This window comes from Filicampus tigris, chromosome 3, assembly GCF_054856515.1.
Source record: "Filicampus tigris isolate MCC_2025a chromosome 3, RoL_Ftig_1.0, whole genome shotgun sequence".
Taxonomy (NCBI): domain Eukaryota; kingdom Metazoa; phylum Chordata; class Actinopteri; order Syngnathiformes; family Syngnathidae; genus Filicampus; species Filicampus tigris.
The window spans coordinates 25617767-25645724 of record NC_141219.1 but is presented as its reverse complement, the minus strand read 5'-3'; the positions used below and the strand labels follow the sequence as shown (position 1 = coordinate 25645724).

The window sequence follows — 27958 nt, the reverse complement described above, 5'->3', positions numbered from 1 at the left end:
TTTTGGTCGCACAGACGCAATGACATATGCTGCACCTGCATGTGACGTGTAAATGAAGTTCTCGACGCCGATTGGCTGTCACCGACGAGGGATGGACTGGGACCACGTGGCTTAGCTAAATATGCAGACGAGAACTTAGTGACGGTTAAACGATGCGGAGCTCTATAGACTTGTTCGAATAAACACTTATTGTGATCTTGTAAGCACATTCTATTGTAAATTAGATTTTTGATCAAATGCAATATGAATATTGTTGGAGGGAATGATAATTTATTTCATATTGATACACCAATGAGTGTTAAATTGTGTATCTTCATTACAACATGAACTAAAAAGGAACAGGCTGAGCCCTGAAACTCCAAGGCTAAAAATGAGTTCCACTCGGGCCCTTATTTGTGATATTATTGAACAATTTACCATCAAAGAATGGGCTTGTATTGAGTTTTCTCAAGATTAATGTGCATCAGTGTATCCCACATGAGACTTGCCAAAGTACCACAAGAGATCGTTGCCAGTTTGGGCTCATAAAGACTCAATTGACATTATATTTTGGCCTTTGAATCAAATTCTCTGTTATTTAGATTCAGAAAATCAGTAAGAATGGCAATTTTGCATCAGGCAGACGGTTCTTGTGAACACAAGCAAACTATAAACACTTATGGCCCATGTTATTGAAAAGCTTTTAGGATTTTATGTGATTTCATAAAGAGGGTTTATGAGTTTAGCTGTACTGAAAAGTGCTTTGTTGTTTTTATATTTCACGAGTATGGCAAGTAATGGACACGTGACTCAATGTAGGTGATGACTACGTAAAAGTCAACTCTAGCAGACATATTTTGATCGGATCCCTGCATGACACCAAGAATAAGACAAAATATTGCTCCCTAATGCACAGCTTGCAGTACATCAGCAAGTCAGCCAACAGGAACAGTTGATTACCCACTTGTATCATCCAGTAGCTGACAATAATATGAATACACAGCTTGATAATAACCAGGGGAGCACAAGAATGTTTGTGTGGTTCTCAGATGAACAACTGAGGTTGTTGTTTGGTGCTAATTTTTTCCCCCGATGGGGCTAATTTTTTTTCCCCCGACCCACCAACCTCATGATAAACATAAAGATGAAGAGTCACATCCTGCCTGTCCACAGTTTCTGCAGACTTTAGGAAGTCAAACTAAAAGGTCAAGTATGCGCTGCTTTTATTTTGAAGTGCATGAGTGTCAGCAGTGTAAGCGAACAAGAGCAGTGACTTGGCTTCAGTGTCACCACCTTAAATATATTGTCACTGTAATCAGTGACTTCTCTGACCATCCTAGCAAATATCCATCCATCCATCATCTGAACCGCTTTATTCTCACACGGGTCGCAGGCATGCTGGAGCCTATCACAGCTGACTTCGGGCAGTAGGCGGGGTACACCTTGAACTGGTTGTCAGCCAATGGCAGGGCACACAGACACACAACCATTCACATTCACAATCACACCTATGAACAATTTAGAGTGTTCAATCAACCTACCATGCATGTTTTTTAAATGTGGGAGGAAACCAGAGTACCCGGAGAAAACCCACGCAAGCACAGGGAGAAAAACCCCACACAGGAAGGCCGGGGCCCGAATACGAACTGTAGACCTCTGCACTGAGAGGCAGACCTGCTAACCAGTTGTACACCATCATGCTACCCTCCTCCAACTATTATTATTTTTTAAATGGATAGCGCCAACTAGGGTCCCAACAGAATCGTGTCTTATTTAGGTACGTCTGTACGTATCCCGTGAGTTGTAAAGGGACACACTTTGTCCCGTAATATCGTCAGAGTAGAAAATAATCCGTAAAATGTCGATGGAATTAATGAACAAAAGTTCTCTTTATATGACAATTTACGGTAACTGTCCTAGGCCATCCCCTGCTCTGTGACCAATGAGGTGACAGCACATTCATGCATATCAGGATACAGAATCCGCTTATCTTATTGGTCGAGGTAATGTCGCTTGCCAAAGTAGATAGCGGAAGTCAACAAAGCAGCATGACAAATTTGTTGTCCACCAGGCAACGCCAGAGATAGATATGTGGTATGTAAAGATTTTTTTTTTTTTTTTTTAACCCTCCGATCAAGGTTAATATGGGAATGTGCAAGGAATGTCATCACTGTATGAACAGACAACATCATTTTGGGGTGGAATAAACAAGTACAATTGATTGACAAGTACATTAGATAATACATAAACGTAATAAATTGATGAATAATCGATAAAAAATACACACACAGCCTTACATTTATTACAAGTTCAAAAAGATAGGCATATTTTGTACTGCACAGGCAGTCGATATACTACACTAGGAAAAAAAAATTGTTGACATTATTTTTCCCTTTTATGAAGAGTAAGTGGACAAATATGTGAAAACGTTCTGCTGAACTGATTAAAGGGGAGCTCATTTTGAGCCTCTACTTTGACATGCCTTGCTCAGTTTTTTGCTCTGTAGTAGTCAAAGACGTTTCTGCCAAGGCAGAAAGCTCTTTGCCCTTGGCAACACAGTGAACTTTCTGATTGGATGACAATACAGCCTTATAAATTGAGTAAATATATATATATATATATATATATATATATATATATATATATATATATGTATATATATATATATATATATCATTACTTTATCTTGAGGATCGATCCGTAGAATTGATCACTTTGGATCGGGATATCGATATTTTGATATCGATGCGCCCATCCCTAATTGAAGGCAGTCATTTCGGCTGTCCCTGCTGATGAGGTGGGTCTTATTTATTTTTCAGGGGGTTGGCAACTCTAGCGCCAACACCAACTGACCTCCTCATGTATGCAACAATTTTAAAGAAGACCCGTTCTCTCCCTCCCTTCCAACATACACAAAGACAGATATCCATAAGCACACCAGTACTCACACACACAAAACACACATATAACTTGATAAACTATGTTAAAAAAGACATGGGAAGGCACAGAGAAACCATATGAGGAAAGAGTAGCCAAGGGGATGTCATCCACGCTGAATGAAGGACAGCCCATGGCCACGGGGAGTGTCACCGTCACAGAGACCCCCGGCTCAGATTAACCGGGGCAGACCCTACACATAGTGCAGAGGACCCCGGTCACCCAGGCCTAAAGAGCCTCCAGGAGGGAGCCCCCCCCGCGGGAAGGAGAGCCACACCACCCAGCGCGGAGGCTCCCCATGAGGAAACACTGGAGCTGAAAAAGCTAAAAATAACAGAAAACAATTAAGAAAAGAACAAAAAAATGTAAGATTAGATAAAAAATAGTCCCAGATCAAAAGAGAAAGGATTTAAAAGCCAAACTAAAAAAGTATCCCTTTAAAAATGTCAACTGTCTCTGCAGACCTGACGTCCTCTAGCAGGCTATGCCATAACTGTGGACCAAAGTTAGTCCATCTATTATTTGAAGTGTCCCGTATATCGTCTAAAATCAGCTATACGGGCATCCGTCATGGACGGATAGACGGACTGGTTCGTTGGTCAGACGGAATGCCTACCTCTGTCAAATAATGGTTTAATGGTAATATGTGGAGATAAGTCAATATGATGTGGCTGATTTAAAAAATGTTTTCAACAGTTTTGAATTGTAGCAGGGCTACACAAGTGGCAATACAATTTACTGCATATATATACACACATATATACACACACACACACACATATATACGATATTGAGTTAGTATGTTGATGTGGCCTTTGGCAACCGTTTTCAGTTTTTCCACATGGCAGTTTCGAAAAATTAACTGACCACCTATGACTTATATGAGATAATGTAATAATACGTGTTAGACCAGTACCTGATTTAGCACAGTTTATGGCAGCCGTCCGGCAGCATACTGCTTTTGCGTATTTTGATGGCCCATCGAAGACGCGGCACTCATGTCTAGCAGCTGTGAGTGCCAGAAAAGTCAACGGTTATCAATCAATCAAATTTATTTATATAGCATTTTTCATACAAAAAAAAAAAAAAAAAAAAATGCAACTCAAAGTGCTGTCCAATGAAAATGGTTATGGGACGTGCCACAATGCCAACTTCAAATTACAAGCCTCACAAACTATACTATACAATGGATAACGATGCCGCAGTTGTTTATTCTGAAGTTAATCCTAATAAGCAATTGTTGTGACTGATAACTTTTGGACTTTTCGACTGTGGGAACTCAGATGCAATCACAGAAATGTGGCTGCAATATGCTTGAAATGCAAATGCACACTGAGGCAATCGAATCCAGTCCGCACATCACTATTTTCAGTACTTGTGCTTGTGTGCACACCTGATTATAATCATGCCTTGTGTAAGAACATGAATGGGGTGAACACTTATGTTTCCTAATTATTCAAATTGTTGTATGAGCAAAAAATACAGTTACAGTTAAGGGTTCTACTTTCAGCGAACTTTCTGTCAGTTTATTACAGATTTCTCTAAACCCTTCAGTAGTGTACGCTGGTGTGCTACTCAAATCAGACCAGCTGTAAATTTTGGGTCCATTCCAGATCAAATATTTCTCAGTGATATTAGACTCCAGCTAGTAGGTAGGTTAATGCCTGTTTTTATGTCTTCAAACGGCAAGGGTAATCGGGAGGGGGATCACCAGCTCCTTTCTTGTTCCCTCCTCATTGTCTTTCCCTTTCAATTGTCTGAAGGTCTGTCAAGTAGCAAATTCTAATCACAGGCAGCAAAGAAACCTCTAGCTCGGGGGTTGTGTGGGCCAAGTCGTCTAATGTCTTTCTGCAAGCAATAACAGCTCTCCATCTTCATCACTGCCCTTTTTCTCATCTCTTGGTCTCTGCACCAACTTAGCTCCTTGTTACTGTCTGCTACAGTAGCTTGCTGCTGGCAGTTTCAGTGGTGCCCAGTAGACTGAAAACAATGGCTCACATTCAAGAATATACAGTATAAGTAAATTTGAGCCACTGTGAGACAGTAAGGAAACGACTGAAAAAGGGGCCACGCTTTATGTTTTCCAGTGAAATATGATTTTAGTTTTATGAAATCAAGCGAAGCTCTACGCAAAAATATTTCCAAAACACATTGGCTAATTGAGATGCAATGAAAATTATATACATAGACGAGATACGGCCACGGGTTGGTGGTTTGATTAACAATGTTTTATTGAACCGTGAGGGGGATTTGTAAAAGAAACTAAAACAAGGGGACCTGGGCCTGCACAATAAAATACGGAAAAAAATAGCAATCAAAAAAATAAATAAAACTAAGTAAAAAAAAAAGACGGGAAGTCAGTAGGGCCCAAGGGTCACGTGGGGTTCGGGCATGCTAAAATGTACACACACACACACACACGATTAAAACACTGCACTCACTAAAAATATAAAATGGAACTATTCAGTCGGGCTACAGTCACGGCACTCAGGGACATACAATGTCAACAGGCAAATAAAAGCACGTGCACCCTTGGGTCGGCCCCACTTAGGGTTGCCAACTGTCCCGTATTAGCCGGGATATCCTGTATTTTGGGCTAATTTGGTTTGTCCGGGACATCCCGTATTTTGGGCTAATTTGGTTTGTGGGACCTTAAATGTCCCATGTATTGACTATCAACTCTTGCAAATCTACCGATCCTGTAATAAGATGCTTTTAGTAAAGCTTTGGATGCCGATCGATTGTCAATAACGACAGACACAGACAACAGCTCAATGTCTTTTACTTTTATACTTGCTCGAACATACATGCTGGTTCTTAAACAGTGATAGCACATTACAGCGCTCTTAGTGGAGACTCTCGATACTACACATGACAGATCAGATCTCAGAACAAGCGGCAATCACTCCACCTGTCATGTAAGGACTTCTCTCTGGCTGCGCAAAATGACAAGACTGCTTGAGTCAGTGAAAAGCAGCCAGAAATATCCAGAGAAAAAATTAATTTGGTGAGTCACACTCCTCTTTTACATTTCAGATTTCTTACACCAGTTTTTTGATGAAAAGAGCCAAATTGGTTTCATATGAGGTGACATATCATCACTGTCCTGTGAAAAACAGTCAATTTTTTAAATTTTTCTTATTTTCACGTGAATGTGGTTTCAGCATTAACGTGAAAATTAGGGGGAAAAAAAATTCCAAAATTCATACATTATGCTCACACCACCGTGACACCGTGCACCTGTCCCTTATTTAGGAGTGAGAAAGGTGGCAACCCTAGTCCCACTAATACTCCACATCCCCGTTGGCTGCAGGCTCCATCCCACGGTCCCGCTTAAAAGAAACCCCGTTGCTAAAATTTCAAAAATTATTAACCCCTTAAAACAACGCTAAAACTATGCTGCAGTAGCGCCGGTGCGTGAGGGGGGGGGGACTGTCCTCTCACGGCGTTTGGCGAGCGTTGTATCGGCTGTGGTGTCTCGATCGGTGTGCGTGGCGCCGCGGGTCGCTCCTTTTCCCTCTGCGGTGCTTCGATCGGCGTGCGGGTCACTCCTCTCTGCTGCGGTCTTCCGATGGGCGTTCGTGCCACGGCCGGTCACATTTTCCTTCTTCCCACCTTCGATGGCAACGTCTTTATGGCCCCCGCTCACCTTCCGTTGGCCAATCAGGCTGGCCCGGTCCTCATCACGCCGTGATGAAGGACACCTGGGCAGGAAGGTTGCGCTCTCTCTCACACACCCCCACACACACACACACACCTGACACGCCCACTCCGCTCAACAACCACGCTGCCTTCATTCGCTCGTTACATACACACAAATACACATATATATATATACGTATATATACATACATAGATATACATATATAGATACATATATATACATATATATACGTATATATACATATATATACATACATATATATTCATATATATACATATATACATACATATACATACATATATATACATATATGTATATATACACACATATATGTATATATACACACATATATATACATACATATATATACATATATACATATATACATACATATACATACATATACATACATATACATATATATACATATATGTATATATACACACATATATGTATATACACACACATATATACATCCACACACACATATATATATATATATATATCGTATATAACTCCATGGAAATATATTTAATCATGGCCCATTTCTTCTTAGCTCTCTTCAGTCAAACCTTTATGGGCACCCATTTCAAAGTTATTACTTGCACACAAATACACACACACACACATACACACAAACTCATGCAGTATATTCCAACAAGCCTGCAATAAATCCTCCCTTTGTTGGGGATAAAGTTGCGGTTTTATTGAAACAGTTTGAGAGAGGTGTAGATTTATGTTAATCATCAATTCGGAGGCTGTAATTTGAAGTACTGTTAAACTGCACCAAACATAGTGAGGTATTGCATTCAATATTTTGTGAGTGATGTGAATATAGGATTTGATTCAATGGTCCACGTCTGAGCCAAATTATTCTATTCATCCTATGTTCTCACAAATACCATCTAGTGTAAACGGGAGTTCTATGTAAAGACAACAATGTTGTCCAAACATCCTCATCAGACAGAGATGCAAAACTGATTAAAAACACTGTCATTTACATCATGGCTCAGCTTCAGAAAACAGGTGATCCGTGATTGGTCATTACCTGAGTCATGAGCAACTTTGATTTCATTTTCAGTCAACAGAAGTGACAAAATGGATGCCCCCTGAAATGGCTCAAAATGAGTGGATTTTGCTGCTTAACTCATATTTCATATTAATCATATTGCCTTGTTTCAGCTATGTTTGGGTTGACTTCCCCTTCAAAAAAAAAAAAAAACCACACACAACTAAATCCTAAACAGCCGTTAGTGAGATCATCAAAAATAACCTCCAAGGGACAGAAGTGAAGGTGTCACAATCTAACACAGAAGACTTTATGACCAAATATTCAGAGTTACATCTTAAAGAAGAAGTCAACCCCCAAAAAATCTTTGCACTAATGTTCTATGTGCCTCCACTAGTCTAAACACGGCATACTGATTAATATTGCATTTGTGGAATATGAGTTGAGCAGCAAAATCCACCTCTCTTTAGGGGCGGCCAGTTTGGCACTTGCTGTGCGACTGAAAATGACATCACAGTTGCTCAGGGGGTGCTAGTGAAAGTTTACTCGGACTCGCCGACGGACGGCCGTTTAACATTTGAGGCGGACCGACCTATAGACGAGTACTTTTTTTTTCCCCCTGAAAAAAATGTGAATGACGTATGATGGAAGGGTACCCACGTTGCAGATGGATGACGAATAACGGAAGCTCGCTTTTAGTAAAATGGCCAGCTCTGCTAAAAATAAAAGATGAACTGTTGTCTATGATCTCATCTTTTGTATCTCATTTCATCACTGTCGAGTAGAAACCCCATATGACCAAATATGGTCAGCTCCATATTTTTTTCAAAAATCAATACTATTGGCCAGTCCCACGTGGGTATGTCATTTTTATAAACTATCGACCAATCTCAATTGTTGAAAATGTCTTGCTCTCTTTGTCGATGCAATGTTAATGACAACAAATGTTTTTGTTTTTTTCTGGTATCTTGAAAGGTGATGCTTTTGCAGATGTGTTTTATTCATCCGACTACAGCCATATGTAATATATTTTTTTAATTGTGCTCCCTGTTGCACTGTATTTAGAAGGGAGTGTTAGTCTCAGGGTTACGGGTTGGTACTTTTACCCCTACAAAATAAGATTGTTTAAAAAAAACTCTCAATCTTGATCATGTATAAAACATGTATAATTTGGTCCTCTGTTACATTTGCCACATGTACAAGTTGTTTGTCGTATTAATGAATACTTTGATACTATAATACCTCACACAAAAAATATAGCAATAAATGAATGAGTACACCCATGTGGACCATGGCAACATGCCTTTGTGTGGTAATAGCACCTTGGAAACGAGCCTTTATTTATTAGTGACAAATTCCAAAGATTTTAACTTTGGAGTCGTCGAGGTTCAAGTCAAATGAGTACGTGAGTACTCTCTATTCAAACTTTCAATTTTATTGAACATTGGCTGCCAGTGAAATTGATTGAAAAAATATATGCACTTCAATGGTCAAATCTGATCTTTTCTCACCCCTCCTTCTTTCGCAGACAATCTACTGTAATCTTTGAGGAATTCGTTCAACCTCTCTGCAAGAAAATAGCTCAATATAGTTCAAATTCGATTAGTGAAATAGCAGCCGATGTAGCAGTTTTCTACTTTTTGCCTATCAGAGAACAGCAACTATTGCAGCTGTGATTACCATTCATGAGGTTATTGTCAAAGGACACATTTACATTCCAGCAGTGTTATAGCCAAACAAAAACGGCTGCTTTTTTGTAGTTGCTGTTTTCCCCCTCATTGGGAAAGTCTCTGTTGTGTGTGCAAAACTCACTTTGGGTTACTGCGTTTGACTGACTCAAACTAAACCGACTAAAGACCTGTGCCGGACTGGACACAATCAGACACCTGCAGATAACTGTGATGGGAGCTCAGACGCTGTTTGACTTATTATCAGCACAGAGAGCCGTTGTTGCACAGCGGAGCTGAATCTTAATGAGCTTAGGCATCCACCACACATGAGCGCAACTGGGAAATGAATATGACTACATTTCAAAGAGTGCACTGGCCTTGGACAACCTCCAAGCTCAACTCGGTATTTGTAAAAGCAGTCAAACGTGCCAATCAAATAGATAGATTTCAGACAAGTACACAATTGTGTGTTTGCAGGAACTCATCGGTATTTCATAGTATCTCGGTACATATTGTGGAACACAGTCAAATAACCAATAATAACAAACAAGATCCTCACATTCATTTAACAACAGTATTTTTACACATGTAATTCTTAATTAACATTGAAGTCTGGAAATCTGTTCTGCTTTCTATTTTGTGTTCTGTAGTCCCCAGTAGGAAGGAAATAATTGATATGGACATTGTCAAACAGTTGAGAAAGAAATGGGTCCTAAAAATGAACGTAAAATAATGGACACTTTGTAATCAGTCTGTTAAAATCATGTAGCTACTCGTGTCATCACGATACCAACATGTTGACTACGATACTGAAACGACACCACGGCAAAAACTTAAAACAACAGTAAAAAGCAGTGAAACAATAGCTGACAGCTAAACAACTTCAAATTCATTTTAGTTGTATGGATTAAAACACTGAGTTTGAATGCTTTCAGTGATTTTGTGTGTGTGTGTGTGTGTGTTTTTTAAATAGCTTTTGTGTACCTCATTTGTGACTGCGAGTGGGAGATAATCAAATGATCCAACAAAGATTTAACAATGAGGGTGGCGGCAAGAAACGCCTTTTGATTGGCTTTAATTAGTTAAAAGGTGTAACTTCCATCTAAACATTTAAGTGTAAATGGATACAAAACATAAACAACCAGATCGATTCAAAGAGCATCAAGCCAGTCAAACACTATAGATGACTCCATTAGTTGTATTAGCTTGTGTGTTAAGGCGGCAGCGACCGGGTGATTTGTTCCCTTCTGTGGTGAGCACTGAGTGGGCAGACATGGGAGCAAAGGCCTCATCCATCATGGGACATGGAAGTGTTATCGTGCTTCATGGTCACCCAGGGTGAGTACATGATCAACATGACCTGTGTATTTATGTTTATGGAGACCCACTTTGCAACAAGAGGCCATCTTCTTTACCGTCAACATTCCCATTTTTGTTCCTTTATGAGAGATGATCAAAAATGTTCATTGGTGATTGTTGGGCATTAAAAGAGTACAAAAATGAATGTTTTTAATTCATTGCTCACATTTAAATCAGTTTTCACAATCTCGATCGTGAAAATTGTGGCATATTCTTTCAGTGGCTCTTTGGGTGATAACACAACCAAACCCATTGGAAATGTTGGCATAATCTTTTTGGGGGAAGCACAAATAGTGACAACGCTGACTTTTCTGTGTGAATGCATGTGGCATGTGCGTGTTCTCAAACAGTGCATGTTAGTTTGAGTGTTCTAAATCAGTGTTTTTCAAACTTTTTTGAGTCAAGACACATTTATTTCATTGAAAAAATCCCGCGGCACACCACCAGCTCAAATTGTGGGGGGAAAAAAAGCTTATTTTAACAATATAAGCGTTATATTGTTTATATAAGCATTTTTTAACATCGAAGAATGACGTTATATTATAATGTCTTGAATAGGAATTAAATAAACACAAAGAAAAAAGTATTTTATAATGTTTCATATTGATACTTAGTGTGAAACATGGGCATGTTTGCATAAACATACGTCACTAATTCGCTTGTCTCTGAACAAAGACAATTAGCTACCTGCTGCTGCTGCTGCTGCTGCTGCTACCTGCTGGTATGTAAGAGTACTACAATGTAGTAAAGACATGATTACGCTGCCAGGCACTAGACCGCACACAGGCACACAAATTAGATAATTTCCCACGGCACACCTGACAATATCTCTGTGCCGCGGCACACAGTTTGAAAAACGCTGTTCTAAAGTGTCCATAGGTGCAAATGTGAGCCAATCCTGTGATTGACAGGTGATCAGTCAACGATTTAAAAGTCAGCTAGGATACACTGCAGCTTCTGTGACCCTGAACCTGATAAGAGATATACCAGTACTACATATGTATAAATTAAAGTGACTTTTTCTTGGACCACCTCCGAACTGTTTATTAAAATATGTTGAACATTTACCAGCTTTACCAAGCCAATACTGACATTGCGGTGCAAAATGCACATTTAAATATCTCATCCTAAATAATAAGAAGTGATTTACTCTAATTCAGACATGAAGTGGGTGCTCGCATATTAACAGACAAAGCAAATAACAAGCTTGTCTAATTTGTCATTTTCGAGTTTCTTTTAATACGTTCTCTTATTCTGCTCTTTTCCTAGTTAGCCTGTGTCCTTCACTCTGTTTTTTTTTTCTATATCCATCCATCTTCTTATTCATCCACAACCCTTTTCTGAGAATGGTGATGCTTGTGATGGGATGCTCTCACAGCACAACTCTGCTGTCAGCGTAGATGACTGTCACTTTTGCCAGAGTGATGAATCTGCCCTATTGCTGCACATCTTAAAAAGAAAATGATATTCCTCTGCGGACAGTTTCCATGCATGAATTTACAGTATGTTTGCAAAAACGATTGCTTGAGCATTTTGTCACATTGCATCCACTTTAAACATATAGAGGTTATACAGCCATTAGTTCTCGCCACAGCTGTTCCATATTCTGTTTTTGATCGGTTATATGGAGCAGGGGCATGCAGACCTTTGGAGGGGAAGATGCTCAAAGTTGAAAAAGGGGGCACATTTTTTTAAAATATAGAATAACTTGTGCACAAAATGCTCATTTGTGGCCATTCGTTACAATTTTTCGTTCGGTACTGGACAGTTGGGTCAGCAAATCAAGAGCTCCTTTTCTGAAAATGAAGGTAGAGATAGAGGCCGGTGTTATCGACAATGGACAGAAATACAAGTAGTAAAATTTGATTTTTTTTTCAGGCTGGGAATAAGCTACAAAGGCATTGTGAAAAACCTGACATTGCAGGCCATTGACAAGAACAGACTTGACTTTAAGGACACTTGCAGGCAATGAGATGCACGCCATTTGCTTGCCCCCATGTCAAAGTTGTTCATGAGAATTGAACCCACAAATTAGTATTTTGTGCACCTGCTCTATTTTCGGAAATGCTTGTCGCGACATGTTCAACAGGAACTTAATTCTTTTAGCAGCTGTAAAAATGTGTGTAAGGAATCTTTACAAATTAGAAGGGGATGCATATCTGGAGTGTCAATTGCCTGATTTGCCTCCCGTGTTATGATGCTTTTTTGATCCATAGACACTGCCCTCCCCTCTCTCATTAAATCACTAAGTCAAATGCTTATAGCTTTATTGATACCAAATTTTGTTTTATCTTAACCCAGTTTTGGGCTGAGGTTTTTTTTTTCTATTGTGATGCCATTACATAAATGTGTAACATAATGACTGTCTAATAGAATTTTTTTAATTGTTTTTGTTCTGGTACAGGGAGTCCTCAAATGACGACATACGTGACTGTAGAATGTAAATTATAACCTGGCAGCAAATCACACAATTTGAGGATTAGTTTGATTGTCATTTGTTGGTTGCTCAGTTGTTGTTTTAATAAATTCCTATCATTATTTTCACATATTACAGGCAGTCCTCGTATTACGACGATGTTTTGACTTTACGACGCCCATGCCTGCGCCGCCATTTTGTCCGAAGCATCATAGTGACTACGTTCACATGCAGTCAATATTCGGGTCAAGGTCAAAATTCCGATTTATGAAACATTCTGAATATACCGTTTACATGATTGAGCGGACAGAGTTGCTCTGACCACCGTGTACGGCGACGCAGGGCGTCATCACTCAAATGGACGTCATTTCCGCTTGTTACTTTCAACTGCCAATAAAACACTTGATATTCATGTCACTCGCCACATGAATGAAGCAGCCGGCTTCCTCGAAAAGTGTGCTTTTGTGCTGCGTCTCTGAGCTTGTTTACCTCTGCTTGTGTATTTGCGATGGGTTGCGCGCCAAACAACGCACTTCCGCATACAAGCACTTCCTGTACTGCAAAGACCAGCATTCCTTATGATTGAGCATACGCAGATCGTCACGATCGTGTCTGCGCGCCTGCAGTATCTTTTCATTTTTCGTCCTCCTCTCCTTCTTCTCCGTCCACCTCTCAGCAGTAATGCTAACTACAGCATCTTATGCTTTTTATTTCAATGTATTTTCGTTTTTTTCTATACAAAGTATTTTGACGTAAATTCCGACTTTAACGGTAAAATCCGACATACGCGGAAATCCGTGTTACATCGCCAGTGTCGGAACGGAACTCGTTCGTAAATTGAGGACTTCCTGTATTGTTTCTCAGATCTTAGGCATTTATGAATCCGCTTGAATGTGACCAAAGGGGAGCTGTGGTGCTCATCCAAAGGTCTCCTAAAGTTGTTTTGGTGTCTCCTCTGTGGATTTTGTGTTATTTTGAAAATGCGTCACTCTGCTGAGCATACTTGTTATGGTCCGTGTTTTGAGTTTTGTTTTTGCGTTTCAAGCTTTTCCTTGTATTCCTTTGTCTCTCGTCAAGTTATTGAGTCCACCTGTGCTTGTCATCCCAGTCCCTTGTGTTAACCAACCAGCTTCCTCCTACCCTTTCTGTCTTGTCCAGGTGCTCCTCGTTGTATCGTTAACTTGTCTGTATTTAGTTGCCAGCTTTGTTGGCCTTGTTGGTTCATCTGTTCTATCCGGTCTTTGTAAGTGTTGTCATAGTCCGGTCATAGTCATGGCCCTAGTCCTAGTGTTTGTTTAGTTTGTTTTGTTCCGTGTTCGTTTTTTGGAGACTTCTACATTTTGTTAGTTTATTATTCCAGCGCCTTGTATGCCTTTTGTTTTAAATGAAATACTTAATCTTGCACACAATTTTGCCTCCTGCGTTTGGGTCCTCCTCCACGAAAACCTAACAATACTTGGCTTTTCCTGCCCTCCTTTCAAGGGTCTGGTAGCCATGGTTACTCCAACCCTGTGTAAAATGCATGATAGTAGTAAGTACAACCTTAAGTTGGTGCGCACATTTCCGTAGTCATGGTTACAAAAACCTCTAAGGATGAATTATGTAACTAGTGTGCCCCCCATCCCTCCCCAAAAATAGACACAAGCATGCGTACACACAGTTGCAGATGTGTGACATCTTGTTTGAAGCATGACAGACTCATTCTTTCACATCAAATATTAACTAAGGTGTAGGTCTATTTATTGACTGAATGTAAACAACTTCATCAATTTGACAAAAGAAGTTATGAAATATAGTTGGGTAATTAGTATTTGGGATTATGGACCAATAATTGTAATTTTGCAAGCAGTGGGCTATTTAGAGATATTTAGATTATTTTTTCTCTCTGTGTCGGCGGTTGTCAAAATTTGTATTTTAATAGGTAACTTCTGCTCCCACAGAATGAGTATGTCACAGCTGCAGCTGTTGTGAAAGCACTATATAAATAAAAATTTGAGTCCACACGGATTTTTCCACATCAACAAATGTGGTTGTCCTTGGCATACCATACAACATTATAACGAATGACAAAATATATTTTACTATTATGTGTGTCAGTGTGGGTGACATGGCATCTACTTCTGGGGTTATTAAAGCTTCTGTCTTGACTCAAAATGCCTCACCAGGTACTGACTTCAGCATTAAATTAAATGTGATTACTTCTATTTCTATAATGAGTCCTCATTACACAGTTACAATTAGGTTGTGTAATGTTAGGCCTCTGGATAGCATTATTTATATCTTTCCGGCAATACTGACAAAAATCCTTCCAAAAATACAAAAACCGCCTGATTTTGGATTTGGAGGTTTTAACTTTTGTCACTTTTCTACTGGATATTTTGAGGCCTTGCCAAAACCACTATGTATGCATTCCTAAATCAGTCTCTTTTTCACTCTAAGTAGAAATAGAAACTACAACAGAACTACACACAGTAAATTAAAATAATCCAAAAAGTGTTTGTGTCTACTCTTAAACCATTTTGTGAGACCACATTTCCCCTGGATCTAATCTAACTCCAACATCATGAACCAACTTCACCTTTTTTTATACATTGTACTTGTTGTAAGGAGCGGGATTTGGACCCAGAAGCAGACATGACACGTCGTTATCAACGAAAATCCAAAGTAACGACAAAAGTATAGCTGGCTGGAGATATTCCGACTCAAACAAAGCTTGACGTACTGACGTGTCACTTAGTAACCCGGGTTTATACACTGTAAAACATCAGTCCTATATGACAGAATAAACGTGACATAATAAAGGACCAAAGCGTAATAGGACCACAGCAATTGCATAGCAATTGATGCATCAAGGAACAACCAGTCACAACATTACTTATATTTGATATTTCAGTTCCTGGAGATGCAGGTATAATTAACAGGGTTTTGATATTTTGTCCATGTACTGTATTGTAATTTGCATTAGCCTATAAGGATGACCTCTCTATTCAATAGAATGGAATGTAGTGTATACGATACACAAAGGAACATGTATCATAGTTCCTAGTGTGCCGTGAGTGATCATCAAGGGCGGCACAAAAAATGTTGTCCAAAAATTGATACAGGTATTTTATCAACTACAAATGTATCTTTCTTCATCTATCTATGCCAGCGACATTCTGTATAGTGACATGCAGAACAATGAATTAATTCACATGTCAGAAGGTGCAATAAATCACCTGTGGCCATTTATTCAACAGAACATGTAATGGCCTGCTGTGAGTACTGTATATCAGATTTGGGTTCATTGAAACAGTGCCAGGCAATTTGTGAGTCGGATCGGATCAGATCATTATTTCATTTTCATACTTGACATTTTTGTTTGCTGGTATGCCATGAGATTTTTCAATAACGGTTGGTTGGGAAAAGATGGTCTCGTACAGTATAGAGTCTTGCCTTCATGACAGCATGTGACCATCTGATTGGGATTAGAAAATACAGAAAATGCACCTCTCCACTGAAACTGGACTACAAAATCATGTGTGTGTATTTGTGTGTGTGGAAGGGGGGGTTGTTTATGTAAGCGTGATTGTCCTTGTGGTCTCTGGTGTTTGCTCTGAGTGCTGATTTAATGGGGTTTAGTGACTTCTCATTGATCTTAGCACTCCTACAAGTAGGAAATTATTGACTCTTGGGCTCGAGATCCAGTTGACAGGCATATATTATTTCTATGTGAATTGTTCTTCCATCCCTTAGGCTAAAGCAAAACTGCTTTTGACAAAAAGGTGATTTAAAGTTAGGAGATGCTATTTGCAGCACTTTATCGCTTGTTCGTTGTGTTACTGCTCAAAATTGTCTAAACTTCTAATCTATTATGCATATCAGAAAAAAAATCCATTGCACAGTAGCTAATCAGGCATAGAAGACAACACACTGATTAGGTTTTTCAATTTGTATTTTAAATTTTACTAATTCCATTATTTTTAATTGTATTTTACATTTAAAATTGGAATATGCTTTCTTGTTAATTTAAGACAATGGTCAAAACATGCTCCTCAGTTTCTGTTGTACGCATATATGTAAATTGCTGATTCTAAGGTCTCGCTGCAACCAGAAGTGATGGGATCCCACAAATGCAGACAGGCAAGAAATATGTAACAAAAATTTATTTTACAGAAAAACAATCACTACCGACTAAAGTACAATCGCAGGCAAACTGCCTGGACAGAACTCGGGCGGGAGAAGACAAAAGACGCTTGCAAATAAGGCAAGGAAAACCGAAGGAAAACGCAGAACACAACGGGATCAAGGAAACTCCAATTCAAAAGTAAACCAAAAGGCCATACAACCCAACTAAAACAAAATTCAACACTCGACAAAAAACACGCAAATGGAAATACAAGCAAGAACATGGAAAGTCAAGAAACGTACACTTGGCGCCATGAGAGCAAGCAAGGTAGAATAGTCTGACAATGAGCATTCGACGCCGGAGTCGTTTAAAGCCCTTGATTGTGATGCAGAACAGGTGCGGCGCCGAAGGACACGCCCACCAATCAGCCTCCTGACAGGAACACAGAACAGAATCATGACACTGATGGAGGAGGGCGCCATATAAAATCTTGTCTAAAATGCACATCCCACTGGTTCATTGTTGGGGACTACTAATATAAGTTCAGGAAAAGGGCATAACTTAGTCCATTCCTATGCTACCGTAAACTACAGTAACAATAGTAATCATAGCTAGGGGTTATTCTGTATTAATTGATCCCTGACAGTGTCATTCAAAAAATGTACATTATAACTTGGCTGCAAATCACACAATTTGAGGATTATTTTGATTGTCATTTGTTGGTTGCTCAGTTGTTGTTGTTTTAATAAATTCCTTTAGTTATTTTTACATATTACAGGCAGTCCTCGTATTACACGTACGCGACCTACGACGTTTCGACTTTACGACGCCCGTGCCTCCTCCTCCATTTTTCCCCAGCACCATAGTGACTACGTGTTACATGCAGTCAATATTCGGGTTAAAGTCAAAATTCCGATTTCTGAAACATTCGCTTCATATCCTGTTTACATGATTGAGCGGACGGAGTTGCTCTGGCATTTGAATAACCCACTGTGTACGGCGACACACGGCGTCATGACTCAAATGGACGTCATTTCCGCTTGTTACTTTCAATTGTCAATAAAACACTTGATATTCATGTCACTCACCACATGAATGAAGCAGCCGGTTTCCTCCTCGCTCCAAAAGTCTGCTTTTGTGCTGCGCCTCTGAGCTTGTTTACTTCTGCTTGTGTATTTGCGATGGCAACAACGCACTTCCTGTACTACAAAGACCAGCATTCCTTGCGGTTGAGCATGCTCAGAGTGTCTCGATCGTGTCTCTTTGCGCGCCGGCAGTATCGTTGCCTTTTTCGCCCTCCAATCCTCTTTCTCCATCCACTTCTCAGCAGTAATGCCAAGTACAGCATCGAATGCTTTTTATTCTAATGTATTTTCAATTTTTTATACAAAGTATTTTGACGTCAATTTCGACTTTAACGGTGAAATCCGACATACGCGGAAATCCGTGTTACATCGCCAGTATAGGAACGGAACTCGTTCGTAAAATGAGGACTCCCGTATTATTTTTTTCAATCCTGTGAGACAGCAATCCACCGGTCCCATGAGATTGTGATGAAAAAAAAAGATTGCTGTGACTGGCAGCTGGCACCCAATTACACTCAAAGAACGAGCATATAACAGATGGACATGTTGGATTGTTTGGCCTTAGCAGAGGTGTTCACTGTACTCATCTTTCCCAAAGCAGATTTTTGTACATACCTTTAGTATTGGATCCCAACACGAATGCACATTTTACATCTGCATTTGATTGAAAAATGCCACTCAAACTATTGCTAAAATACCCCATGCATGTAATAAAACACGGAGTTGTCCGTAAATGCACATATAGCAAAGGTCTGGAGGCAGTCAGTGGACCAGTGTGTCAGCCAGCTGGTATATTTGTGTATTAGACATGTCTCAAGCAGACAGCAACGCATTTTGAATTCACTTTGTGCTGCATTGTAGCTGCTCCGACCTGCAGATCACAGTGAAGAATCCCAGCGTGACAAATCAATTGTTTCTCCTCTACACTGGGTCAGCATCGTCTCTTCTGTGTTTCTCTTATTCGCTTGCACTCGCTTGTACTTGTCTCCTTGTGGCACAACCCCCGTCCATCTCGCACCATTCCCTCTCCAGCTTTCTCCTATTTGTCTTGCCTAATATAACATGGCAATTTGCTTCCTTTTTTCCATTGTATAACTTTTCGGCTGAAGCAAATCTGGGATCTTTTGTTCCCTAGGCTTTCATGCTGACTCCTTTCCCCGCCAAATTTCTTTCCCTGTTAGGTGTGTACTGTGATTTACTTGTGTGAATGTACTATTTGGCACTCTCTAATTATATGAATCTTACAGGTTTATGAGTTTCCTTTTCGAATTCTCCGAACCTATTTTTTCAACTCCAAGGTCCTACACTCGTTTCTCTCTATGTCTCAGTTGTGTGCTAATACTAAAAGTGAATTGTTTTAAAAGGGGTGAAAAATTGAATTGTTTTTTTAGAACCACTGTTATCGTCATTGTAAATGGTTTTGAACCTGATTGTTGCGTCTTTTTTAATCAGACAGTCACTGTGAGTGTGATAACGAACATTTGTATACATGCATACCGCAATAAATTCGAATTGCATGGAAAACTTAATATATTCCAGTACTTCAAGTCACAAAGTGTAACCAGTATATTGTATACATTTACTACACGCAAAGTGGAATGTTTCACAATTGTATATTTGTGTTTTATAGTTTTCATGAGTTACAGCTAACGAGAACACCAAATTCATCATCTCAAGAAATTGTAATATTACATGAGAAATGATCCAAATTATTTTTAATATAGAAACTACATGGGAAATTGCCTTTTCTCTATGTGTTTAATGAATTACTAGTCTAATATAGCGCTTGTCTCAGGCCGCAACATCCTATGTCACAATTTGATCAATTTCATATATTTTCCAACATGTACTATTTGTCAGTCCGCATGTGTGAGTGTTATGCAAATTACATTGAACAAGCATGTTGTTTTTGGGGTCTCCTGACAAGTGATGATTTTGGAGGTACAAGGATTCAGCCCCGACGCCAGCAATATGAGTTTAACTTTTTGAATTGAACTACTGAAATAGATGAATTTCTGCTTTATTGAGATGCGCTTGTATTTTCATTAGTTGTGTGGCACTTTTTTCAAAGTAATACCATAAATAAATCTTAATACTCAACTGCTATTTACCAAATACTGTACTGCGCTTTAGTGAGACTAGTTGAGGAGAAAGAGCTGTTTTGCACTCACAGATATAGTGGTGACCAGAGGTGGTCAAGAAGCGCGCTCTCACCTTTACTTTGCCCATGCTCGCTCTAATTCAGGAGAGCAGGCTCATGATGACTAGTGTCATTTGTTGTCAGATTTAGGATTAAACTCTCCTGGGTTTCTCGTCTACTATTCATAAAGCATTTATATGTAGACTGAATATCCTCAGACGCTGTCCTACTTTTTTCCTGGACTGGACTGGATGTCAGATCTTTTGTGCATGTTCAGGTCCTGCGGCTCACTATCTGTCACCTTGTGGGCCAGGTCACTTTGTCCCCCTCGCTCTGTCTCACGGGCATGGCCGCCCACGTCTTGAAATGGTGCAACTGTGTTACAGCATCTGTCTCTACAAATAAATCAGTCAGCTTGGCATACTCAGTGGCTGCCACCTTGGGAGTTAAGAACTTTTTAGTTTGTGTTCATTTTATGTGCAAACTAAAAGTCATGTTTTCTTTTTTGGTCGATTGAGATTGGCAAAATGCCTGTCTGTATTTTTATGTGGGGTTTCCAAAAACATGCACAGTAGGTTAATTCAACCCTCCAAAATATACACAGGTTTGAATGTAAACGTGAATGGCTGTTTGTCGATACGGAATGTGCTCTGAGTTTTTTGTTTTTAACTTTATTTTTCCAGGTGAGGCAATCGACAACGGATTGTCATTTGTGATGCTGACAGCAGATTCAAAGAAAGCAAAATAAAAGCAAAAAGTTGAACAGGATGAATCAAAATTTTAAAGATGAGAAAAACATCTAGCAGGCTACAACACACCAGCAACAAGCAAAGCACACTGTAAGAATTCGACTCAATCAAATAATCCTGATTTGCGAGTTGAAAGATTGACGCTTAACATGCAGAACCAAAAACATAAATGGGCGCTGGCGACCGACGCTCTCGCTAGTAATGTGCTGCGCCACATAATAAAAAGAGGAGCTAGCACCAGAGCTGTGTACTCCCAGACATGCTAAATACGATGGCAACGATAAGTACAATATAAAATGGCAGCACTAGCCATTGGAATGCTTATCATGGTTTATCAGTAAATCATAAACCATTTTTTTTGTGGCTGCGAAAAATCTAAATCCACTTTGTGTGGCTCCTTTGTAAGAGAAGGTAAGGGGCAGGGGCAGAGCCATGGGTGGGCCTGGGCGTGCACAGGCCCACCCAGATTGAGAGACTGCCCACCCAGTGAGATTCATGAAAAAATATATACTTTTACATTTTTAGTAAATTATGAAATGATTTGGGTTTTTATAATTGAATATTAAGAATGGCATGTGGTTGTCCAAGGAAGATCTGAACTTCATATTATTCAGTTTGTCATTTTATTTGAATATACGATGTCGGGACAGGAGGATTGTGCGCAGTGAGAGAAATATTCAGGCCCACCCTGGTTTTTCCAGGCCCACCCATTAGCCACGTTCTGGCTCCGCCCCTGGTAAGGTGCAATTGTATTGGTGAGCTGAAAGTGAACAGGTTACTTTAGTTTGTTTAATAATTCAAATTATTGGCTGAGTGCTATTACCAAGAAGAACAGCCCTCACCAGAAAGCAGCGGTTGTGTTTCATTAATGTTGCATGTTAAGTGCATGTGCCCAATGTGTGTTTTTCTATCTGTTGCATCCAGGACTCCGGGTAACAAACCAGGCAGCAGTCCCAGAGGCCACACCCCCGATGAGAGTGGACGTCGCCAGGGCTCGGGCCACGATGCCAACTCATCCGTCTCCGATTTAGCCAACTCGGTCACCAGTGAAATGCTCATGGTAACACGCGAAACACATTGATTGATACACTGCTCTCTTGTTTCTTTGTAACTGAAGTCATCCATGATGGACACGGTAGCAAAGCCTTCTCAAATCGAAGTGAAGGAGATGGCTATGGATATACTATTAGAGGGCACTTCCAGATCATCGCCTCTAATCCAGTATGAAAGTGACATGCAAGCCTTGAGACAAGAAGTGGGGCGAGTGGGTTGACGAGAATATAAAAATATTACAGCCAGTCAACATACTGTTGTTGCACAATAGCTGTCAACCTTTTACAGAGAGAATATAACATAAAACTGAAGTCAGTTTAAAGGAGACCAATTATGCATTTTTTCCTACAGTTGAAAACAGTTCCCACGTGTCTTAATAATATGCCTGTGACATGCTTTTGCCAAAATTACCCAAAGATAATAATTATGGGATTCCTTGCAAGCCCTATTGTTTGTTGTGCTTTAAGTCCATCCTAATCCTTTGCCAATGGCAAAGTCCAACTTTTATTACCATGACAACCAGGGGCAGAAGCCAGAGCTTTGCGATTACAGAGTTTTCATGGGCTGTCTTTCGTCATCTTGGCGAAAAGTGTCAATATAATAATGGGCTGGAGCTCGCTTGTGAGTGTGCGTGTTCCAGCCGATATTTGGTAAGCTGCCAAACTGAGAATCACAGACTTTTTAAGTTTGTACGCTAACCTAAAAGCAAAAAAGCTGGGCTAGACGCACTCACGTCAAATCCACGCAAACAGTTGGAGGTCGAGGAAAGCTCGGTGCTATTTACGCCGCACCTAGGGTTGCCAACTTTCTCACTCCTGAATAAGGGGCAGGTGCACGGTGCCAAGGTAGTGTGAGCATGATCTATGAATTTGGGATTTTTTTTCATATTTTCACGTTAATGCGGAAACCACATTCACGTAAAAAATAAGAAAAAATGAAAAAAATGGACAGCGACGATATGCCACCTCATATGAAACCTCTTATGAAACCAATTTGGCTCTTTTCATCAAAAAACGGGTGTAAGAAATCTGAAATGTAAAAGAGGAGTGTGACTCACCAAATTTATTTTTTCTGTGGATATTTCTGGCTGCTTTTGACTGACTCAAGCAGTCTTCTGTCATTTTGCGCAGCCAGAGAGAAGTCCTTACATGAGAGGTGGAGTGATTGACGCTTGTTCTGAGATTGACGCTTTATCAGATCTAGGATCTGTCGTATGTAGTATTGAGAGTCTCCAGTAGGAGCGCTATAATGTGCTATCACTGTTTAAGAACCAGCAATGTATGTTCGAGCAAGTATACAAGTAAAAGACATTGAGCTGCCAACTCGTCTGTGTCCGTTGTTATTGACAATCAATCGCCATCCAAAGCTTTACTAAAAGCATCTTATATTACAGGATCGGTAGATTGCCGTTTTCTGTATTTGCAAGAGTTGATAGTCAATATACAGGACATTTAAGGTCCCGTATGGGACAAACCAAATTAGCCCAATATACGGGACGTCCCGGCTAATACGGGACAGTTGGCAGCCATAGCCGCACCAGCTAGCTAGCAATAAGCTTCAGCTGACTACTAGTGCGGCTAAGCATAATCTAAAAGTAACCACCGCCTTCATGGCGCCGAATAAGATACACTTCTGACAAGTATTGTTCTCACAAAAGGATGATGAGGAAAGACTGAGAAGCCAGGCTAATTGCTAAGCTAACATAAGATTGACACGTAACCGTTTAACAGCAGAATTGAGTGCTTGGGTGAACGAGTGCGTATTTCACAGAGGTCTGGCTGGAACCGTGTTGAAGTGGAGAGAATCCAACTTTGAACAGCAACATAGCAGGCAAATTAATAAGTGTCTGGACTCTGGAGAGAAAATCATAGGCCTGCTCATTAAACAGAATTGGAAATCAAAATTAATTAAGTTGCGTTACAGTGTACGTCAGCGAAGAAGAGTGGCCTATAAGCTTAAAAGTATGTTAAGTGCAATATTTATAATATCAGTAATGTTGTTTTTTTAAAATATCATATAAGGCTTCCATGGCCGCGGAGAGGCTTCCGTTTCCCGTCGGCCGTGGTGAGGCTTTTTGTCAGCTTCTGGGTCCCAAAAGGAGACCTGGTGAGGCTTCCACGATGAGTCTGTCGTTTCAAATTTCGCAAAGCGTAGGGGCGGGGGGGCGAAGGGCTGAATTTGGCCGATGGAAGGTCCCCCAGCTCTGGTTATTTGTTTGTTTTCACAATAAGTATTGATTTTGACTTTTGAGGTCTGCACAATAAATGATCTCAAAATTACATCACAGTAGATCTTTTTTTTAACTTGATTAGCTATACTAAAAGACCATAATACAAACCATTCAGAAATACTCAAATTTGTATTTTCATTTCGAAATTGCTCCACTGAAAATGTTTTTAGACAAGAAATATTTCGCTGCTATACACATTGTTAATTTAAGAAGTAAAAACTGTTGATAATGTTCCTTTGTTATATCGTTGCATTGTTATTATTTTATAAAACCCTTTTTTCAGGTCCCTGAGATTTACCCAACAAAAAATTGCTCCTTAGAATTAGAAAGGTGTTCCTCAAATGAAGTCACTGATTTGCAAAACTGCTCCGCTAAGAGTTTTTTTTTCAAACCTTGCACCCGTGGGGGATGTTTCAGCATGACAGTGCCTCTGCAAGATGGTGACTTAGACAAGTTGAAAACGTTGCCATGAAAAGTGAAATATATCAATATGGAGGTGTATCTTTCAGCTCTTATGTGTTTTCCAAGCTAAACTAATTCATTACTTCCAATAAAGCCACACATTTAAAATTAAGGAAGCCTTCCTTTAAGTAAATATACATGTGCTTTTTCAAGAGCCATGACAATACACAAAAGCTATAAATGAAACCCCAAATAATTCATCACACGCGGACTCTTCTCTACATTATCCAAGTATAATAACTCCAAGTGCAGTATTCATAATATCAATTACATACAAGAACAATATTATTGTAATAAACAAGTACAATATTACCGTCATGTTTAAAAGTGTTACCATCTCAATTTATTGCGTTCCACTTTATCCATTAACATTTAGATTAATGGATTTTGACATTTTCAATATATTCATTTGCACATTATTCTTAATTGTTTTTCCCTTCCATTATTATTCTTATTCTTATTATTATTATTGTAATATGCAGTCACTCACAAAGAGCTTATGCAAGCGTTGTGAGGCTTATGATGCCGTAAAATAGTCCAGTTATTTTAGGTGATTATCTTTTGATACAATTACCAACTGAATTCTTTCTTATGGGAAAGGGTACATTTTTAATTAATGTGTTTGATATGGTCTCTGGTGTGTGCACATCACACTTGAGCATGAGCAAATCTCCTATATCGAGTCTCTTGTAAAAAATATATCTGTTTGGTTAGTTACACTTGTGGTTGGTCAATTTTTGTGCCAATCAATCTTGGGGCTTGTTCGGGTAAGAATTGATACAAGAGTGGAAAGTTTTCCTGACAAGATGACGCTAATGGAATGAAAAGGCCTCTGAAATGGCTCAACAGAGAAATTCTCACAATGCATTGACTTTGTTTTCAGATCAACATGTATCATCTATAAATAATCAAATGGTTTGCGCAGCCCAATCAAAATTTAATAACGTCAGTGTTATGCTTACCACCTTTTATCTACTGCCCTCAAGTGGCCAAATTAAAAGCAGTTTAAATAATTGAGGGCTGGCCATAAGTAGTTTCATAAATTGCATATGGACATTGGTTTCTTGGTGGTTGCATTACATTTCTTTGAAAATCTATATTGATTAAGTATCACCTGTCCTTTTTACATTTATCTCAGTATTTGTTTTTCAGACTTCTTAGTGAATAATAAGTTTATAATTGTGTACATTGCACATCTAGTAGGGCCACGATGTCCAATAACTCTAAACTAGGGCTGTCAAAGTTAAAGCATTAACTATGGAGATTAGTTCAAAATTCAAACACACTTAAAAAAATTAACTCAGTTAACTCAGTTTTATTTACTTCCTGGGGCAGCTAACCTCTGCTCACTTTACAGCCAAACTTGGAGGAGAGTCACTGTTGTAAAGACGGACTTTTACGTAGTTTTACTTCAAAAAGTTGCTTGATGGCTCATTGGAGAAATCCAAAGTAAGTTGCGCACTTTGCAAAGTCAAACTCATATGTGGACATTTTCCAAATACGTCTGTTTATTTTACTCATCTGCTATGCATTTAATATTAGCGTCACGGGACAGATATAACTTGACATGCGTTAAGAATCAGTCATAGGCCCGGTACCGGTCCGTACCGGTTGGGGACCCCTGTTCTACAGGATACCAAAAGAAGACAGGCGGACGGCTCCTCCAGCGTCAGGGTTGCGCAGGCGAGCTCCCCATCATCCACAGGCATTACGGCGAGCACCGCGTTTCTTACGACCTTTAACATTTTTCCTGTCAATCGTCAACCATCAGCAAAACAGGCGTACGTCATAGGCGGATAGACGGACTGGTCCATCACAGAGAACTTTCGTCCGCTTAGTCCCACCAATGAAGTGTGAAAATGTCTGTGAGGAAGAGGGTTAAATTCATCCATGCAAGCTCCATACATTTTACAGTTCGGACATATGAGGAATGAAACACTACAGTGAACCTAGGTCACGAGTTGCGATTTATTTATTTTTTTTGTAGCCGAAAAAACGTACCTATTCACATTGATACGCATATTTTTGTGTTCTTTTCTGATGCCGCCAACTATCCTGCTCCTTCTCGTCGCCACGTTAGCGGACGAGGAGCTAATGTTGGCCACCAGATAATGGCTGGCTGGCTTAAATGACGGTGAACAGGACCACCCATCCATTATCCAAAGCGCTTATCCTCAGAGGGTCGCTAGCGTGCCGGACCCTATCGCAGCTGTATTCACGCAATCCACCCTGAATTGGATGCCAGCCAAACGCAGGGCACACAAGACAAACAAACATTCCATAATGGAAAAATTCAGGATAGGTCCAACAAAGAGGCGAGTCTAGTAATTCGTAGTAATTGGTATTTCACAGCTTGCAAAGCATTGACGTACAAGCCAGCGTCCTTGCAATTTCGGTGTATTTTTTCAAAATCTATTAATTTGTAAGCCATTCATTTTTAATGGTAATTAAGTTGAATGTGAATTCAATTATATTAAATTATTTGGGATCATAGCCTGGGGTGTATTTATGATTCAAACTATTATTATAGAGATTTATAAGCATTTCAGGAGGGGAGTTCATGACTCGCAAATTTACCTTACTGTGAGTGAAACCCTGCGTATTCGTGGTTAAGTTTTTGCTAATTCTATTTGTGAATTTGTATTGGAACCTATCCTCTGTTATTCCATTAAAAATGTGCTACTTTTGCCCTCAGGCCAAAACAATTTAAAGTATGACTTTGGTGCCATCTTGTGATATCTTGGTGCCCAACAACTACGTTGAAGTAAATTGAAGAATTTCATTTTGACATAAGTAGTGCTTTGCCACTATCTTGTGGCAATTCTAAACTTATTTAGGGGGCTTACTTGCGAATGTCCGCTTTTGGCAGGAGTGCACAGTCCACATCCCCGGGGCAACACTACGTTTCAGGGCTTGAAGCCTTTTCACACTGCACTGAGAAATAAATGCACACCATCGATGAACCCATTCATTATGTGATAGGAGAGTGCAAGGACGGAATGCCTCAGCATTGCGTGACACGTAATGCACAGATCAGATAGCTTTAGCTGCAGTATTTCTGATAAGCGGAATATTATTGCTCGGTGAATTTGTCGAC

General features: G+C 39.7%; 1 protein-coding gene across 2 annotated transcripts in view; it reads left to right on the top strand.

Annotated features, from left to right (window-relative positions):
• syt7b (synaptotagmin VIIb) overlaps positions 1-27958 on the top strand; it is a 141681-nt gene that overhangs the window by 100414 nt on the left and 13309 nt on the right. For both annotated transcript variants that reach the window (XM_086026577.1, XM_086026576.1), the window contains one exon: positions 22041-22176. In XM_086026577.1, coding sequence (XP_085882703.1) covers positions 22041-22176 — 136 coding nt within the window. The remainder of the gene's footprint in view (positions 1-22040; positions 22177-27958) is intronic.